The sequence below is a fragment of the Lactuca virosa genome, chromosome 2, assembly GCF_052849685.1.
Source record: "Lactuca virosa cultivar CGN04683 chromosome 2, Lactuca_virosa_CGN04683_v6, whole genome shotgun sequence".
Taxonomy (NCBI): domain Eukaryota; kingdom Viridiplantae; phylum Streptophyta; class Magnoliopsida; order Asterales; family Asteraceae; genus Lactuca; species Lactuca virosa.
In genome coordinates this window covers 151,655,846-151,676,011 of record NC_136427.1, presented here as the reverse complement: position 1 = coordinate 151,676,011, position 20,166 = coordinate 151,655,846, and the positions used below count along the sequence as shown (strand labels likewise).

The 20,166-nt window shown below is 37.3% G+C and overlaps 1 protein-coding gene across 1 annotated transcript; it reads left to right on the top strand.

Annotated features, from left to right (window-relative positions):
* The first annotated feature begins 851 nt into the window (after positions 1-851).
* On the top strand, positions 852-5,768 carry LOC145159613 (uncharacterized). The gene is made up of 3 exons (XM_079078633.1): positions 852-2,222; positions 2,865-5,287; positions 5,400-5,768. Exons 1-2 carry the CDS (start codon positions 923-925, stop codon positions 5,249-5,251), a joined length of 3,687 nt encoding a protein of 1,228 aa, XP_078934759.1. The 5' UTR covers positions 852-922; the 3' UTR covers positions 5,252-5,287; positions 5,400-5,768.
* The last annotated feature ends 14,398 nt before the right edge of the window (positions 5,769-20,166 follow it).

Here is a 20,166-nt window from a genome sequence, read left to right as displayed (position 1 = left end):
TTTAAGAAAATCAAACCATTATATTTAAACTTATTAAAAAAATAGTTATATTGCTTTTCCAAAGCAAAGTAGGATTGTAAATGAGGCATTTTATAATTTATACTAGAAGTGGCAGAGCACCTGTCTGGATCACAGCATAAAAAATTTGGAGCAGGTAAATAACGTTCTAAAAAATATGTTACCGTACCTATTAATATTATAATCCGTATATAAAATTTCATTATTAGTTTGAAAAAAACTTAATATTGACCAAAACTTATTTCTTTTGTTTACTAAGCTTAATAAATATAAATAACACTATTTTTGTATATTATCATGAATATTTGAGTAGTAGTTGAATATCATTACTGAATTATTTATTATGACAAGTACTAGTTTTAATTAATTACCTAAATTGTCCTATACATCCATATTTTCTAACCCTGTCGATTATTAAAACTTCGGGTAATTTTTAGAGCACGGAGATACATAGTTTCAAACAAAACAACCTTAAAAAGTGAGTGTAAATGAGTTGAGCCGCCTCTAAGTTCAATAATGCTCAAGATAATGAACTTTTTTAAGACTCGTTAATAACAAAAATATCATTTTATTATTGATTGTATTTTATACGTAAATGTGTATAAAAAGTAAACATATAGACTTTATCTACAACATATATACAGGGTTGAACCCGAGTTGCAGTTTTAACGATTCAAACCCTTGTAAACGACCACTTAAAAAAGTAGAGCATGTGTCCCAGCTGTATTACCATTGGCAAGTTTTTCTAATACACAAATTGCATTCTTACTCTCTGCCTGACAGCTTCCTTCTAACGACTATTCTCTTTGTCTTCTATCTATATATATCATCAACTTTACTTCCAAACACATCACCTCACCATCTCTCTCCCCCTTCCACCCTCTTCACCCATCACCGGTGAACCATGAGAATTACCGCCGGTGGCGGCCGCCCTTTAAGGGCTAGTCTATGGCCTATTGTCATCGCATTCACGGTATTTGCTGTTGCTAACCTTGTAGCTGTTTCAGCTGATCCTTACATCTATTCTTCACCACCTCCACCATACATTTACAAGTCACCACCTCCACCGGTACATTCACCACCACCACCTTATGAGTACAAATCTCCACCACCACCGGTACATTCACCACCACCTCCATATGTATACAAGTCTCCCCCTCCTCCTGTACATTCACCACCACCACCGTATGAATATAAGTCTCCACCTCCACCGGTGCATTCACCACCACCACCTTATGAATACAAGTCTCCACCTCCACCGGTGCATTCACCACCACCACCTTATGAATACAAGTCTCCACCTCCACCGGTGCATTCACCACCACCACCTTATGAGTACAAGTCTCCTCCTCCACCGGTGCATTCACCACCACCACCATATGAATACAAGTCTCCTCCTCCACCGGTGCATTCACCACCACCACCATATGAATACAAGTCTCCACCTCCACCGGTGCATTCACCACCACCACCTTATGAGTACAAGTCTCCTCCTCCACCGGTGCATTCACCACCACCACCATATGAATACAAGTCTCCGCCTCCACCGGTGCATTCACCACCACCACCTTATGAGTACAAGTCTCCTCCTCCACCGGTTCATTCACCACCACCACCATATGAGTACAAGTCTCCTCCTCCACCGGTTCATTCACTACCACCACCATATGAGTACAAGTCTCCACCTCCACCGGTTCATTCACCACCACCACCATATGAGTACAAGTCTCCTCCTCCACCGGTTAAGTCACCACCACCTCCTTATGAGTACAAGTCTCCACCACCACCAGTTAAATCACCACCACCACCATATTACTATAAGTCTCCTCCTCCTCCGGTGCATTCTCCACCACCACCATACTACTACAAGTCCCCACCACCACCGGTGAAATCACCCCCACCACCATACTATTACAAATCCCCTCCTCCACCGGTGCATTCACCACCCCCACCGTACTACTACAAATCTCCACCACCACCCGTTAAGTCACCACCACCACCATACTACTACAAGTCTCCACCACCACCAGCAAAATCTCCTCCACACTATTACTATACTTCTCCACCACCACCAACCCCATACCACCCGGCCCCTCACCCTCACCACAACAAAGCCATCGTAAAGGTCGTGGGTAAAGTTTACTGCTACAGTTGCTATGACTGGAAATACCCTATCAAATCACACGCGAAGCACCACCTTAAAGGTATAAATTTAGTTTTATATGAATTCGGCAGTATGCATGTGCTTTGATGGTTGACCCATGTTCCATTTCTGGTTTTCCTCAATATTTTTATCCCTCAATACACACATATAAAATCGTCTTTCAAAAACAATTGATCTAAAAATGAAACATGAAAATTATTTTATTTTATTCGTTAACTTACATCTTAAGAAACATGAAAATGAAAAACTATGTATTTTTATACAATTAAAGCATGATTTTACAAGCTTTTATTTAATTTTTGAGATAACGTGCTATATATGACCTTATAATTATATATTTATTTATTATTATACCATATAAATGTGGACTGAAAAAACGAATATCTTTCAAATCCTTAAAAATTACAATACTTTAAAAACTAAAGATGCCTTTTTAAAGTTACGCATATTCTTTCTATGAAAGTTCTACATTTCGTATCATATATTTATGATTATTTTTTATTAAAGAATTCATGCATGATAATGATTTATTAAATAAAATCAATTCAAAATTATACCAAGCATACCAAACCATGTTTTAGTTTGATATTAATTAGATCACAAATCAGTTATTGCCGAGTGCTAAAAAAGGTTGATCCAAACGAAACATGATGTTGACTTATTTTATAAATGCGTGCAAAAGGTGCTGTTGTGGAGGTCACATGCAAGACTGCTGGTGAAAAAGAAATTTCTGTATATGGAAAGACTAAGATCAACGGTAAATATGCAATTACTGTCGAGGGTTTGGACTATTCAAAATATGGAGGAGCTAAAGGTTGTAGTGCTAAGCTTCATATGGCACCAAATGGAACAAAATGTAACATTCCAACAAATCTCCATGGGGGTTTGAAGGGAGCTGAGCTTAAGGTCAAGTCCAAAAACGCTTATGAGGTTGTCCTTCAAGCTAAAGCTTTTGCATATGCTCCTAAGACTCCTTCAAAGATATGTGAGAAGCCAAAGCCAAAGCCAAAGCCGGAGCCCACTCCTTCTCCCTACTATTACAAATCTCCACCACCACCGCCACCGACTTATTTGTACAAGTCTCCTCCTCCACCCGTGAAGTCTCCTCCAGTGTACCATTATACATCACCCCCACCACCTAAGAAATCACCACCTCCTCCATACCACTACACATCACCTCCCCCGCCAGTTAAATCTCCACCACCACCATACCACTATACTTCACCTCCACCACCAGTGAAGTCTCCTCCCAAGTATTACTACACATCACCCCCACCACCTGAGAAATCACCACCTCCCCCATACTACTACACATCGCCTCCACCACCGGTTAAGTCTCCACCACCACCATACCACTACACTTCACCTCCACCACCAGTGAAGTCTCCTCCCAAGTATTACTACACATCACCCCCACCACCTAAGAAATCATCACCTCCCCCATACTACTACACATCACCTCCACCCCCGGTTAAGTCTCCACCACCACCATACCACTACACTTCACCACCACCACCAGTTAAATCTCCGCCACCACCATACCATTACTCTTCACCACCACCACCAGTGAAGTCACCACCCCCACCTTATCACTACACATCACCTCCACCACCAGTGAAATCACCACCACCTCCATACCATTACACATCGCCTCCACCTCCTGTTAAGTCACCACCTCCACCATACTATTACACATCACCTCCACCACCAGTGAAATCTCCTCCCCCACCATATCATTACACTTCACCACCCCCACCCGTGAAATCCCCACCACCACCATATCATTACACTTCACCTCCCCCACCAGTAAAGTCCCCTCCACCGCCTTACCATTACTCATCACCACCACCACCAATGAAATCTCTACCCCCACCGTACCACTACACTTCACCTCCCCCACCAGTCAAATCCCCACCACCACCATACCACTACACTTCACCTCCCCCACCCATGAAGTCCCCTCCACCGCCTTACCATTACACATCACCACCACCACCCATGAAATCTCCACCCCCACCATACCACTACACTTCACCGCCTCCACCAGTAAAATCCCCACCAACACCATACCACTACACATCACCTCCACCACCCGTGAAATCTCCACCACCCCCATACCACTACACCTCACCTCCACCACCAGTTAAGTCACCACCACCACCATATCATTACACATCACCTCCGCCACCAGTTAAATCCCCACCACCACCATACCATTACACTTCACCTCCTCCACCTGTAAAATCCCCACCACCACCATACCACTACACATCTCCTCCCCCACCAGTAAAATCCCCACCACCACCTTATCATTACTCTTCACCTCCACCACCAGTTAAGTCCCCACCACCACCATACCACTACACATCACCTCCACCACCAGCTAAATCCCCACCACCACCTTACTATTACACATCACCTCCACCACCAGTGAAATCTCCACCACCTCCTTACCACTATACTTCACCTCCACCACCAGTTAAATCCCCACCACCACCTTACCACTATACATCACCTCCACCACCAGTAAAATCTCCACCACCTCCTTACCACTATACTTCACCTCCACCACCGATTAAATCCCCACCACCACCTTACCACTACACGTCACCTCCACCACCAGTGAAATCCCCACCACCTCCTTACCACTATACTTCACCTCCACCACCGGTTAAGTCCCCGCCACCACCATATCACTATACATCACCTCCACCACCGGTGAAGTCCCCACCACCACCATACCACTATACATCACCTCCACCACCGGTTAAATCCCCACCACCACCTTATCATTACACATCACCTCCACCACCTGTGAAATCTCCACCACCCCCTTACCACTATATTTCGCCTCCACCACCGGCTAAATCCCCACCCCTACCTTATCACTACTCCTCACCTCCACCACCTGTGAAATCGCCACCACCTCCATACCATTACACTTCACCCCCACCACCAGTTAAGTCCCCACCACCTCCATACCACTACATATCTCCCCATCCACCCGTAAAATCACCTCCACCGCCCGTATACATCTATGGTTCTCCTCCACCCCCAGTTCATTATTAGACTCCCATAACTTCGTTGTTTGCTAGCTACAATCATGTAAGTAATATCTCTTTATTTCCTTTTCCGATATTTTTAACCATTTCCGACATTATAATCAAAATTTATATCCTGTAACATGTCCTTAACAACTTCATATACATTTATGCAGGTTATATTTCGAGTACGAATTCAATAAAGAAGGCTCCACAAGGATATGTTTGAAAAGTAGTTCATCCACACCCATTCCTTTTTAATAAGGTCTTGAACATTGCACTTCAAAGTATCAATATTTTCTATAACGACCATTTCCTTTCTACTTCATTGTTCTGGGCCATCCTATCTATGAAGAAGAGCTTAAAGGGTTATATGCCGAAAAATGTAAAAAAAAAATGTACAATTGGTTACCATTGGAAGAGGGTGATAAGAGTGTTGTGGCTTTAATATTTTTCCTTTTCACGTTTTAATTTACATTGTATAAATAGGTAGATGATGGTTATTTTATATTTATATATATTATTGATTTGATCTTTTTTTTTCATTTCCTTGTGGTGTCTTGTGTATGATTTTTGAGCATTTTTTCATGACTTAATATGCACTCAAAGAAAAAATTAATCATTAATAGTTAATTAGCTTCTCCTACAAAACTATAATATGTTTAAAACACACACAAACACTCACATACACACAAATATATATATATATATATATATATATATATATATATATATATATATATATATATATATATATATATATATATATATATCATGTGCCTAAATAATTTATTGTGTAGTTGAAACCTATATGTTAATTCTAGTTAATTTGAAAAAAATAAATTTTACACCTATCCCAACTGTTTTTGTTGTTTTTTGTCTTTTGTTTTTAATTTTTGTAAACATTAATTTATGAATAGTTTTTATATGTTGTTTCAGTTGTGAATTGTCTACTTTCGAAACATGCTTCCATTTTTTTAAACATGTAAACGACTTTAAAATGATCCCATCTTAAGAAATTAATTAACTGGGATTATCCACTTCAAATAATAAATAAATTACATAAAGATTTAAGTGATATCCAGATCATGTTCATCATTATTTAAAATGGAAGATGATCAGTTCCAGAAAGTGATTGAAGGAAATTTGAATGGCACAAGTTGGTGAGGAATTAATCAATCATTCAACTGCTCCGGTTTGATTTCACATATTTCTGGGCCAAAAAGACTGAAATCTTAAAGATGTGTGTGTGGGTGGGTGGGGGGGGGGGGGGGGGGGGGGGGATTGGGGATTAGTTATGGGAAACAGAGTTTTTGTTTTTACTTTTGTTTAATAGTGATTAATAAACAGTTTTTTTGGAATATAGCAAGAATATTATTAAAACTAAAAGATAGCAAGAAACTATAATTACAAGTTTACAACATGTTCATACAGTTTAAAACCTGGTCACTATGCCAACCATCCCAATTAAGAGAGTAACCATTTCTAGCTCTATTTTTAGCAATCGATACTCAAAGAATTAGACCTCGCTATCCAATTCCAAGCTGCTTCGGACGGAAGAATTAATAACCTGCTTTTCTGATAGTAAATTAGTTTCTCATGAATGGAATTTACATTAATTAACAGTATATATTCAAATACAGGATATTGGGCTAATACATATAAATGGGCTAACTAAATTATACAACATATGGGCTACAAATATGTATATGCCAATACGTCCCTGCAGTTTGAGCGGGAGGACAAGAACAAATGCTCAAACTAGATCTGAAATCCATGAAAAGAGATGATGGAAGCCATTTGGTGAAAATGTCTGCATATTGAAGGGTGGAAGGGACACGAGGAACACGGATTTGACCGCTAGCAACCTTGTCATGCACAAAGTGAATATCCATTTCTATGTGTTTGGTGCGTTGATGCTACACAAGATTAGACGATAGGTACACAACTATGACGCACTCGCAGTACACAATGGTAGCTTTGGCAAGGGGTGAGTGAAATTATCGGAGAAGGTTTTGTAGCCAACAAGTTTCAACTACAATATTGGTGACACCCATGTATCCTGCTTTAGCACTAGAGCGAGAAACAGTTTGTTGATGCTTCGATGACCAAGATAAGAGATTGTCGCCAAGGAAAACACAATAGCTACTAGTGTACCATCCAGTGGACGTGTATCCCCCCGATCAACATCTGAATAGGCAATAAGGCTCGTAGTAGAGAAGGAATGTAGTTGAAGCCCGTAATCAAGTGTAACGCAAACGTACCTTAGAATTCGTTTTGAGGCATGTACGTACGGTTCCCTGGGTCCTTCATAAATAAACAATTATCATGCACGACATAAGATAGCCCCGAGTGGGTAAATGTAAGATATTGAAGTCCACTCGCAAGACTACGATACAGAGTAGGGTCCGAAAGTGGCTAGGCATAGGCATCCAGTTTGAACTAACGCATATTTGCATTAAGAATGAAACATACCCTTGTCATCATGAGTAGTTGGAAAGCCCAAAAAATATGATAAATCGACCATATTCTTCAGGCCAGAAAGGATATTATATGCTGGATAAGATCTATAGATGAACTTGTGAGAAGAACATCATCAACATGTAGCAACAAATATGCCACATCCTTACCCTTGCAAAAAATAAATAATAATAATGAAGAGTTGCACCGACTATGTGTAAAACCGATTAAAAAGATGTATGAAGATTAACATTGAAACCAAGCACGAGGTGGTTGTTTTAAACCATAAATAAACTTATGCAGATGACACACATAATCTGGATGATTCAGTTCAAGAGACCCACCACCTTATATTTCTTCCGATATAACCACTTAGAACGAACAATATTTTCTCTATGTATTGGTGATGGGTTTTGAGCACTACAACAATCATATGGTGTACATGCAAACCCTAAAGCTTTGGATCTAGTTTGTCTAATGAACATGCAATAATCATCCAAAGCTCATAAACCTTAGATCTAGCATATGATAATCGATATTAACATAAGAATAAGGAAACCCTAATCTGACTGCTTAGGCCCTAAGCAGCCCATGAACTCCCTCCTTAGAAGCCTTGGACGAAATCTTATGGATTCCCCCATAAATTTCTTCCCCTCCAACTCTATGGAGTCCATTAGCCCATTTATGCAACTATCAATGATTTACATAACAGTCCCCTTTATTTAATTAATCTCTTTTAGCCACAAAATTAATTCTTAATTAATTCTTGACTACTATTAATTAAACAATATGATTTCTCCTTTAATATATTATTTTTATAATATATTAACAAATCATAATTAATCCTCTTTCTCCTTAATTCATCCTATCAGTTGCTATGGTTAAGGCAACCCAAAAGGATGATGCTCATAATCGGGTCAAGTACACATCAAAACAGTTATGAGCTTAGACACCTAATCCAACTGTCTCTCACTTGGATAAGTCTAATAACTATTTTGTAGGTATGACTTCAGAACCTGATCAGCAATCGTAGCTTTCAAAAACCGCTGTCAACTCTGATCTTATCAGTAACACGTCCTTTAGATAAGGGATCATATATACCTCCATTCTAGATATCGTATGAACTGAGACATGGATTTTAATCATATTCTCTGTTCATGTGTTGTTTCCCGATTTCCGATTTATGACGACTGACAACAGACTACAATTGAACACATCAACTTAGTCCAAGCTTAGCCAAGCACTTAGGGTGTCATCACTAAATCATCGAGGGGCCCACAGATATCGCTTTTATCCCACATTGGGTAAAAGTAACAGATAAACTTCGACTCAAATGCTCGCTTGTACTTACTCATCAAATCACACACAACAATATGTTTTATAACACCAAGTTACTGGTGCGTTTACATATTATCAATGTGCAACCGACTTGTAAATTACAACTCACATGTCTCGGTTTCAAGAATATAAGATATTATCGTCTCACTAATCACTCGCGATAAAATCCATGAAGTGATTCAAGTGAGCGTGGGTTTAATCCAATGCTCAAATCTTAATTCATAAGCACTCATGAACAATGTAGCAAACTTTTGCTATGTCTAATACACTTTAGACAGTCTACAAAGCAATTCACGACAGTCTAGCTTCAATACCTACTTCCAAAGTATTTATCGACTGTGGATGGTTTGAATAATCATATTATTTGGGAAGTCAAAACATGCAAAGTGAAACACAAGAATAATCGAATCCAATATGGCCTCAAACCTGTGAGTATAAATAAAACACCTTTTATTTAGTCACCAGATTGATTACACATTATTCATTATATAATGTTTCGGATAATCAACTTATTACTTGAATTACAACAACTGTTGTCCCATGCTCCAAGCATGCACACTATGTTTACCTATGGTCCATACTTTGTGAAATAGATTGAAGGAACCCCTTTCTATACTTTCATATTTCTGAAAGACCCAAACTTTCATACTTGACAATATAGTTACTCCAAAACATGCTACATGCATATTCATAAAACAATATTTTTACATTGATAAAGTCATTACAAAAGATTGGATACAAACCGACTATGTTTTAAGATTTTACATGACTACCCAGGATATTGTAATTTATACAAACATAAACTGAAGTACAAAGTACTATTACAAACTATTCTAAGTCTTCCAACTATACTGGGTGTTTATTGCCTGCATTATGTTTAAACATTGGGAGGGGTAAGCGATAACGCTTAGTGAGTTCAATAATAGATACAATATAACGTTATGCCATATATATATATATATATATATATATATATATATATATATATATATATATATATATATATATATATATATATATATACCAATTCGGCAGAAGTAAATAGGAGCAAGGAACAACAAAGGCATAATGTGATAAGCTTTCCCTAACAATCATTGATTTGATTCAAAGATATACAATCATTGAGACATAACAATTTCCATACTTGATATACATCAATAACGCTTTGGCCCAAATGGCACAAAAGACATACAACTTCGGATTAACATTTTGGTAGATTTCAGGTTTTCACGCCCTATCTAACCATTTGCCAATGCCATAGAATAGAGTCATTCACTTACTGGGGGACATGCTCTACATGGCCAGAGGCTACATACCAGTACCACTGTGAATCTGAGTTCTTAAACTGATCACATGGTCAAAGGTATAGCTTTGCTATCATAAATAGTAGAAATAAAAAAAATGACACGGGAAAATACTCAGGAATATTATTCTACCGAAGCCAAAGTGATGCCTATGTCATACACTTCATGGTCAACGGTTCATACCAATACCCAAGTGATGCCTATGTCATACACTTCAAGTCAGAGGTACAGCATTGCTATAAAAAAATAGCGGATACAACAACTCGAGATGATAACATGGAAAAGCACATATCACATATAACACATAACATACAATTGTTTCTACATATTAAACTCGCCGTGAATTAACCGGGGGTTAAAATAATAATTTGGGCAGCATTTCGACTCTAAATAGGACTTTCGTCGTTGAAAACCGGGAGTTTTCATGAAAACTGGGCTCTGCGAAGGTAGAGCTTCGAAACCGAAAAAAATAAATTTTTCGGGCCTCTCGGGAATCTCGGGGCACATTTCGGGCTTTGGAATGAGTATCGGGGCTTCGGGGGATGTCGGGATAGTAAAAATATTGAAAAAGGGTGAAAAGTGTGAAATTTCCAAAGTTAGTCGGGAAGTCTTGCAGCTACTATTTATAGTAGCGAGGTCCGGAGCTTTGGCCGAAGGAAGAAGGACACGCGGAAGCTGGAGCGAGGCTCGGATCCAGAGGAGTCATCTGCGAAGGCGAGTCAGCAGCCACGCGTCAGAAGGAGAAGCGAGAAGAGTGGCCGCCTCGGATGCGTGTCGGACCAGGAGAGGACCGGACTTCGGTCCAATCAGGAGGCGCCTATGACGACTTCGGACCAATCATCGGATGACACGCGTACTGTGGTCCAATCAGCAGCGAACACGTGTTCGACACGTGGAACCCTCGCATGCGAAGGGTGACGTGGCAGTACTATTCATGCGATTTTTCTCGAAAATTGTGCCAAATCTTGTAAAATCCATAACTTTCTCATACGAGCTCCGTTTTTGTCGTTCTTTATATGCACGCGTAGAGAAAATTATGCTCTACAACTTTAGTTTAGACTTCGTCGGAAAATTTTGACTTTATTTTTATATTATTATTTTTAACAGACCGGGACTGGTAAATCCGTTAAAAATTCATAACTTCTTCATCCGACGTCCGTTTTCGTTAGACTTTTTACCGTTGTACTACTAATGACGAGACCTTCAATTCTCGTTTAGGTTGTGTCGGCTAAAAATCACTCGATCTAAAATTCGAGTTTTTAGTTGTCTACTGCTAAGCTGAAACTTGTAAAAATATAACTTCCTCATACGAAGTCAGATTTTGGCGTTCTTTTTATCGAACTTCTCGGTTTAACGAATACTATGACTTTCATTTAGATCACTAAGGCTAAAAAGTAGTTTATCAAAAACTCACTTTTTACGTCATTCGGCACCGTGCCGGTTTTATCGCGGATCTTCGATTGGTCATAACTTCTTCGTTATAACTCGGATTTCGATGAGGTTTTCGCCTACATGTTTCTAACGAGATTATCTACAACTTTCAATAATAAAATTTTACATATTTCAAATTTTATATTTTCACTAAATTTCACTATTTGACTTTTAATTGGAATCTCATAAGACTTCCAATAATTTATGAGTGATTCTAAACATAGTTTTACTTCATTTCTAGTAAAAACTATCTGTTAGAACTTAACACTCAATTTCTCATAATATTTCATAATATTATTAACTTTTTAATTTACATAACACGATTTCAAAACGTGTATGTTACAAATACCTCCTCCTTTTGAGGATTTTGTCCCCGAAATCACAACGATTTAGACAAATGAGGATATTTCGCTCTTATCTCATTCTTATTTTCCCTATGTATAATTTGAATCTTGTCAGTGGTGTCTTGAATCATTTTAGGACCACCAAGGATTTTCTGTCCAACATTATGCCAACATAATGGTGTTCACAGTTACTACCGAACCCTAAGACACATGCACGAAGCATATCTTCTACTGTTTGGATTTTTCTCTCCGTCTATCCATCTGTCTGGGGATGATAAGCTGTGTTGGGAGCAACTCGAGATCCCAATTCACTTTTCATACTCGCCCAAAAGTGAGAAGTGAAGCGAGTATCACGATCGGAAATAATCTTTAGTGGCACACCATGTCTCGCCACAATTTCGTCTAAGTAAACTTGTGCGTATTTCTCCATTAGAACCGTTGTAAGTATGACGAGAAAATATGCACTCTTAATCAGTCGGTCGATAATTATCCAAAGGCTATCATTCACAGTTTTCTTTTCCTTTTTCAAGGTATTAACTGTATAAGCCGGATAAGTAGAATATCCCTTCAATGTAAATTTACGAGTTTTTAAGAAAAAAAATTTATTATTTTTACCGTAGACATAAATAGAATCTTCCCTTTCGATAGGGATGCATATCATCTCTTCGTAGCACAAGAGTTCTGCGTAGTTCTTTGAAAATTGATTCATGTCGAGAATAATATCAAAGTTGGGAAAGAAGATAGGCATTAGGTTAGCAGGAAGATTATAACTTTCAATTCCTATGACACTATCTCTATAGACTTTATCAGTAAGTAATGATATATTTCCTATGTTATCTATATGAAATGATTGGACAATTGCGCAACAAGCAATTTGAAAAGAATGTGCGAATTTATAAGGCACGAAAAAATCTGAGTCATCACAATCAAATAAGATGTGAGCAGATCTAAAGTTTACGAGAAAATTACTAGTCACAACATTCGAATCCTAACTTACTTCCTCTGTGGTAATCTAAAATGTATGATATTTAACTTTTGGTTTGCCAAACGATTGTCAAACTTTTCAAACTTCTTAATTACTAGCGGTGCTCAAACCTGCACCCGCTCATCATTCTCTATTTGGCTTTCGATCCTAATCTTTGAGTTAAAACTCAATTCTCATTGCAGACTCCTGCTCCTTCTTGGTTTATAGACTAAACCCAAGATAAGGTCTTTACTTTTGCTATAACAACAACTCGAATGGTCTTATTCTAATGACCTTTGATTTTATAACGCACAAGACACATAACGAACCAAACTCTTGTATTAGAATCAGATCGAATAAATCAAGCTGATGGAATAAAGAAAATGAAAAAAAGAGTTTGATCAACACGTGGATGCTTCGGAACAGAAAGAATAGCACCACGTATCTCTAATTCGTGCTTTCGTACATACACATCTTTTAGCTTTTGGCACCTCCTCCTTTTGAGTTGGAGTACTCTTTGATTGTTGATCGGAAAACTTGACTCCCCGCCATTTGACTAGTAAGAGTAGGGCGGAAACATTTCTTGTGGCCAGTAACACCACATAGCAAGTCACATCTCTGGCTAATGATTGCTCAATTCTTTAATGAAGATTGTTATATTTCTATCGACTACCTCGACCATTTACTTCTTCAGTATTCCTACTGAAGTTTCCTCACTATATAAGACATGGTTCTCTGAACCAATCAACTCCTTTCGCGGATTTATACTAATCAGACTCGATTCTTTATGACATTAAGAGTTGAACAATACTTATCTTCTTAGTCATTACCGAATCGAAGGTAACGACACACATGAATAAAACGGAATCATTTACTAGCTTCTTGGTAACCTTGTGACTTTTCCTGATCCAAGTATGAGTCCTGTGCTTCCAATAGTATAGGCCTCTACTACTATTCACACCTACTCATACTCGTCCCAAGTATTGTCTCGCAGTTCCCAAGTCACCATTCAAAAGTTTTCACAAAGCAAATTTTCACACCTAAGTGCGTTCAAACAAGTACATACAACAATTTCTCCTAGACTCAACTAGGGTTTTCGCGTTTTTGTCAAACATATCTTGGATTACTTATACTCGCCTTCTAAAATTCTTCTCATGCATATGCTCGATTTAATATATCCTAATACTTTTCCATAGGTCGATAGAAATTTTTACTTCCATTTCTTCATATAAATTCTTTCTCGGGTAGTGTCTACTCTGCAAGACATACTACACCCAAAATTTCCTCTAGCAGTGTAAAGACAAATAGTTTCCAACTACTTACATCATCTTCTAACTCATGCAAACCATCATGCATATTTGTAAGTCTTCTTCTCATGGTTGTATCTTTTAAGTCTACTTCATAGGAATCTATCCTAAGAAGTCTGTATTATAGCTGCATCTCAGCAAGCTCTACCAGCTTCAACTTGGTTCTCTGTCATTCCTAACTACAACATCTCTTCTCATATAATAATATGAGCATACATCTTCTTCAACTAAGTACTCTACCTTACTCTAAAAAGTAAGCCACTCAGCCTTTTCACAACCAAATAACCTATTTCACCATCCCAATCTGGTATGTTAAAGTCGGCTTAACACACAATGGAACTTCCATAAGGATGTGATAGAAGTCAATCATCACATAGTATTATTAAATACTAAGTCTGAGCATCCTGTATAATGTTACTTCTCGAACTACATACTACATCACAAGGCCTTGGCCTATTGAGTCTAAAAGCTTCATTAGCCTTTCCTTTGATCTTCTTTTAATTCTTCTAAATCTGGTACTACATTAGTTTCAATACTGTCGAAGTATTTATCACCATCCCCGGTTCTTCCGACTCTATAAACTATCACTGCTTTAATCTGGACAGTGGTGGAACAACTTCATCGGTTGTGCCAAAACATTTATCTCATCCAAATGTATTTCAAACACACAACTTTCTTCCAAAGATGTTATTATATTATGTTACATATTTTAAATGCATAATACCACTTTATTGGTATTAATACACTATTTACGATTTCACTTCATATTTATTATTTTACGATATCCCGCAATCGTTTATTTATAAACTTATCGATGTCAATTATCATAAGTATCTTTATTACTTCGAAAAGTTTTATGTAAATTCTATTACGAAAATTCTTAGAATTCCGAACATAAAATTTTCTAAACCAAGGTCGGCAACAGACCTTAAACTTTCTCAAATAATAGCAATATAGGTATGAAACCTAAAGCATGCTATATTTACTTATCATTTAGCACTTAATAGAATATAAGGCATATCTCCTCTTAATATTATAGTGCTTACCCCATTAGGTATTCAACCTAAAGTATACTAGATACATATTGTATCATCACTTAACAATTAATGTCTAAATCTAGAAATTCTCAAAATTCCAGTTTACATAAACTAAGTCTCTAAAATTCTTGAAGTAACTTAATATCTTAGAATACTAGGGTTTATCACTACCCAATACCCCACTTAAGTGTTTCCTATGGTTTGTATCCATATATTTACAATGATTCAGTTCATATATTGAACTTCCAATAGTTTAAGTCTAAATACCAATCCATGGAATTTAGTTCACTTAAACCACTCCTCTGATACCATGATTAAAAGAACCCCTTTCTATACTTTCATATTTCTGAAAGACCCAAATTTTCATACTTGACAATATAGTTACTCCAAAACATGCTACATGCATATTCATAAAACAATATTTTTACATTGATAAAGTCATTACAAAAGATTGGATACAAACCGACTATGTTTTAAGATTTTACATGACTACCCAGGATATTGTAATTTTATACAAACATAAACTGAAGTACAAAGTACTATTACAAACTATTCTAAGTCTTCCAACTATACTGGGTGTTTATTGCCTGCATTATGTTTAAACATTGGGAGGGGTAACCGATAACGCTTAGTGAGTTCAATAATAGATACAATATAACGTTATGCCATATATATATATATATATATATATATATATATATATATATATATATATATATATATATATATATATATATATATATATATATATATATATATATGGCAGAAGCAAATAGGAGCAAGGAACAACAAAGGAACAATGTGATAAGCTTTCCCTAACAATCATTGATTTGATTCAAAGATATACAATCATTGAGACATAACAATTTCCATACTTGATATACATCAATAACGCTTTGGCCCAAATGGCACAGAAGACATACAACTTCGGATTAACATTTTGGTAGATTTCAGGTTTTCACGCCCTGTCTAACCATCTGCCAATGCCATAGAATAGAGTCATTCACTTACTGAGGACATGCTCTACATGGCCAGAGGCTACATACCAGTACCACTGTGAATCTGAGTTCTTAAACTGATCACATGGTCAAAGGTATAGCTTTGCTATCATAAATAGCAGAAATAAAAAAATAACACGGGAAAATACTCAGGAATATTATTCTACCGAAGCCAAAGTGATGCCTATGTCATACACTTCATGGTGAGCGGTTCATACCAATACCCAAGTGATGCCTATGTCATACACTTCAAGTCAGAGGTACAGTCTTGCTATAAAAAAAATAGCCGATTCAACAACTCGAGATGATAACATGGAAAAGCACATAGCACATATAACACATAACATACAATTGTTTCTACATATTAAACTCACCGTGAATTAACCGGGGGTCAAAATAATAATTTGGGCAGCACTTCGGCTCTAAATATGACTTTCGTCGTTGAAAACCGGGCTCTGCGAAGATAGAGCTTCGAAACCCAAAAAAATAAAATTTTCGGGCTTCTCGGGAATCTCGGGGCACATTTCGGGCTTTGGAATAAGTATCGGGGCTTCGGGGGATGTCGGGATAGTAAAAATATTGAAAAAGGGTGAAAAAGTGTGAAATTTCCAATGTTAGCCGGGAAGTGTCGCAGCTACTATTTATAGTAGCGAGGTCCGGAGCTTCGGCCGAAGGAAGAAGGACACGCGGCAGCTGGAGCGAGGCTCGGATCCAGAGGAGTCATCTGCGAAGGCGAGTCAGCAGCCACGCGTCAGAAGGAGAAGCGAGAAGAGTGGCCGCCTCGGATGCGTGTCGGACCTGGAGAGGACCTGACTTCGGTCCAATCAGGAGGCGCCTATGACGACTTCGGACCAATCATCGGATGACACGCGTACTGCGGTCCAATCAGCAGCGAACACGTGTTCGACACGTGGAACCCTCGCATGCGAAGGGTGACGTGGCAGTACTATTCATGCGATTTTTCTTGAAAATTGTGCCAGATCTTGTAAAATCCATAACTTTCTCATACGAGCTCCGTTTTTGTCGTTCTTTATATGCACGCGTAGAGAAAATTATGCTCTACAACTTTAGTTTAGACTTCGTCGGAAACTTTTGACTTTATTTTTATATTATTATTTTTAACAGACCGGGACTGGTAAATCCGTTAAAAATTCATAACTTCTTCATCCGACGTCCGTTTTCGTCAGACTTTTTTACCGTTGTACTACTAATGACGAGACCTTCAATTCTCGTTTAGGTTGTGTCGGCTAAAAATCACTCGATCTAAAATTCGAGTTTTTAGATGTCTACTGCTAAGCTGAAACTTGTAAAAATATAACTTCCTCATACGAAGTCAGATTTTGGCGTTCTTTTTATCGAACTTCTCGGTTTAACGAATACTACGACTATCATTTAGATCACTAAGGCTAAAAAGTAGTTTATCAAAAACTCACTTTTTACGTCATTCGGCACCGTGCCGGTTTTATCGCGGATCTTCGATTGGTCATAACTTCTTCGTTATAACTCGGATTTCGATGAGGTTTTCGCCTACATGTTTCTAACGAGATTATCTACAACTTTCAATAATAAAATTTTACATATTTCAAATTTTATATTTTCACTAAATTTCACTATTTGACTTTTAATTGGAATCTCATAAGACTTCCAATAATTTATGAGTGATTCTAAACATACTTTTACTTCATTTCTAGTAAAAACTATCTGTTAGAACTTAACACTCAATTTCTCATAATATTTCATAATATTATTAACTTTTTAATTTACATAACACGATTTCAAAACGTGTATGTTACATAGATCAATTGAACACATTTCCATCAATACTCATGTCACAACTCCTAATCCTTATCATAAGTGTAAGAATACCTAATTCTTCCCACTACTAGAATATGTTAGATTCTAACATTTTATGCAACGATCCTTTCGTAATGTCACAGCACAAAGTCACCAAGACTCGGCCAATGGAATTACAAAGTGCTCTATTATGAAGTCTCACATTCAAAGTACATTCCTTTGAACATCCTTCTTGCATAAAAGTTTCTAATCTAGACATAGATTCTTAACGTCCAACTCCCAATATGGAAACATTTCCATATTTGCCATATGACAACTCATTCTTAATAGAGTCTTATCTATTCAAAATAATGTCAATATGTTCCATTCAATAATTTACTTCCAACTGCACACAAGCGACCAATCCTAAGCGAACCTCATATTGTCCTTGACAGTTGTTTAATCAATTTAGTCAAATCCGGTTATGATCCTTTTCCCTCTTAATGCCCTAAGCATTTGGAAAATCAGAACGGTCGGATATTATAACATATGTAATCGATCATATACCCAAAGCGTATGGGACGTGATTCATAATGTCTTACATAAAGACGTGATACTTTCCCAATATCCTACTATAATATCTCTATTTGCCATATTCTCATAATTTTTATTATGAAGAGGGATGCCGTAATCATAACCAAATTTTGAGAACTCAATTATCCTTTCTATATATAGAATTTCCTTACGTTGAACCATTTCAACATAACATTCATATATATTTGACTAAATTTGACTAAATGAAGTATAATATTCTCTCCCTTAATTATAGCAAAACAACCTTTCAACCCCTGCAACTTTGCAAAGCGAAACTTTTGTTTTCTATAATTAGTATTTCTAACTTTCAATACTTAGAATAATAATCATGCTCCCACAAAGATGATTATTTCCTTAGCATCATAACACTTATGCTCCCAGTAGCTTTGACATGTATTTAGAAATCAGCTGGACTTCTTGAAATCAATACTTATTGACTTTCTTAACGAAAGTTCATATTTCCGATACGAGATGCTTCGATAAACTTTTATCTAAGCTCATACACCCTTTAGAAATCTCAAATTTGTGTCTAAACAATTTCAGATCTTATAGAAATAAGACTTAATTGTTCAAATTAATTGCCAAATCTCACAATTTTAACTATGAAGAGGGATGCCGTAATCATAATCGAATTTGAGAACGCAATTTACACAATAGCTATCTCCTTAAAATCTTCCTAGTGAAAGCGTTTCCTCACAATCATTTTCATGAATTGGAGAGAAACCTTATGACACTCATATTTTATAGTGTATGCGTTCCTATCCATGTGAATTTGCCATAACCATAACCATAAGACAATGTTTGTGACAAATCCAACTCATATGGATTGAACTTATTTAATCTTAATTTCTTGCCTCATGGTAGCACGAATGCCCACCATTGCTTCCAGCTTGTTAAGCAGCTCACCTATATATATCAATGTACTTTCCATTGAACAAGGTGCTTTGCTTTTATGTAGTCAAATGAGAACTCATAGAACTCATATACATAGTTAACTTAAATGGAATGGCACAAAAACAAAATTGTGTCAACACGACAGGTTACAAACCTCAAGTCGTGTGCTAGTGTCTAATAGGTTTACTCTTGATTAGTTCTTGAACCTTTTCAAGATCATTTAGACTCCCACTGACTTCTTGACATATAAGATTCCCTTGTCAAGAAACATTTCTTGACAAACAAATATTCAAGAGTTAGTGCGGATTCTTATCAAGACAAACACTACACACATTGGTCTTAGTTGGTCTTTGTCTTATCCAAGACATCACAACTTACCAATTTCAAATGTGCAAGAGTAAGAAAAACAATTTTCTACTCCGCATCTGATGAGTGTGTTAAATCTTCTTAAGATGTGTCACTCAAGTCAAGATCTTGGAGTATGACTCTAAGACTTGAT

Excerpts from the sequence above, each read along its gene's own strand:
- LOC145159613 (XM_079078633.1), top strand. The coding sequence starts at position 923 with ATGAGAATTACCGCCGGTGGCGGCCGCCCTTTAAGGGCTAGTCTATGG. Across the intron at positions 2,223-2,864 it reads CGCGAAGCACCACCTTAAAG|GTGCTGTTGTGGAGGTCACA; the intron begins GTATAAATTTAG and ends TGCGTGCAAAAG.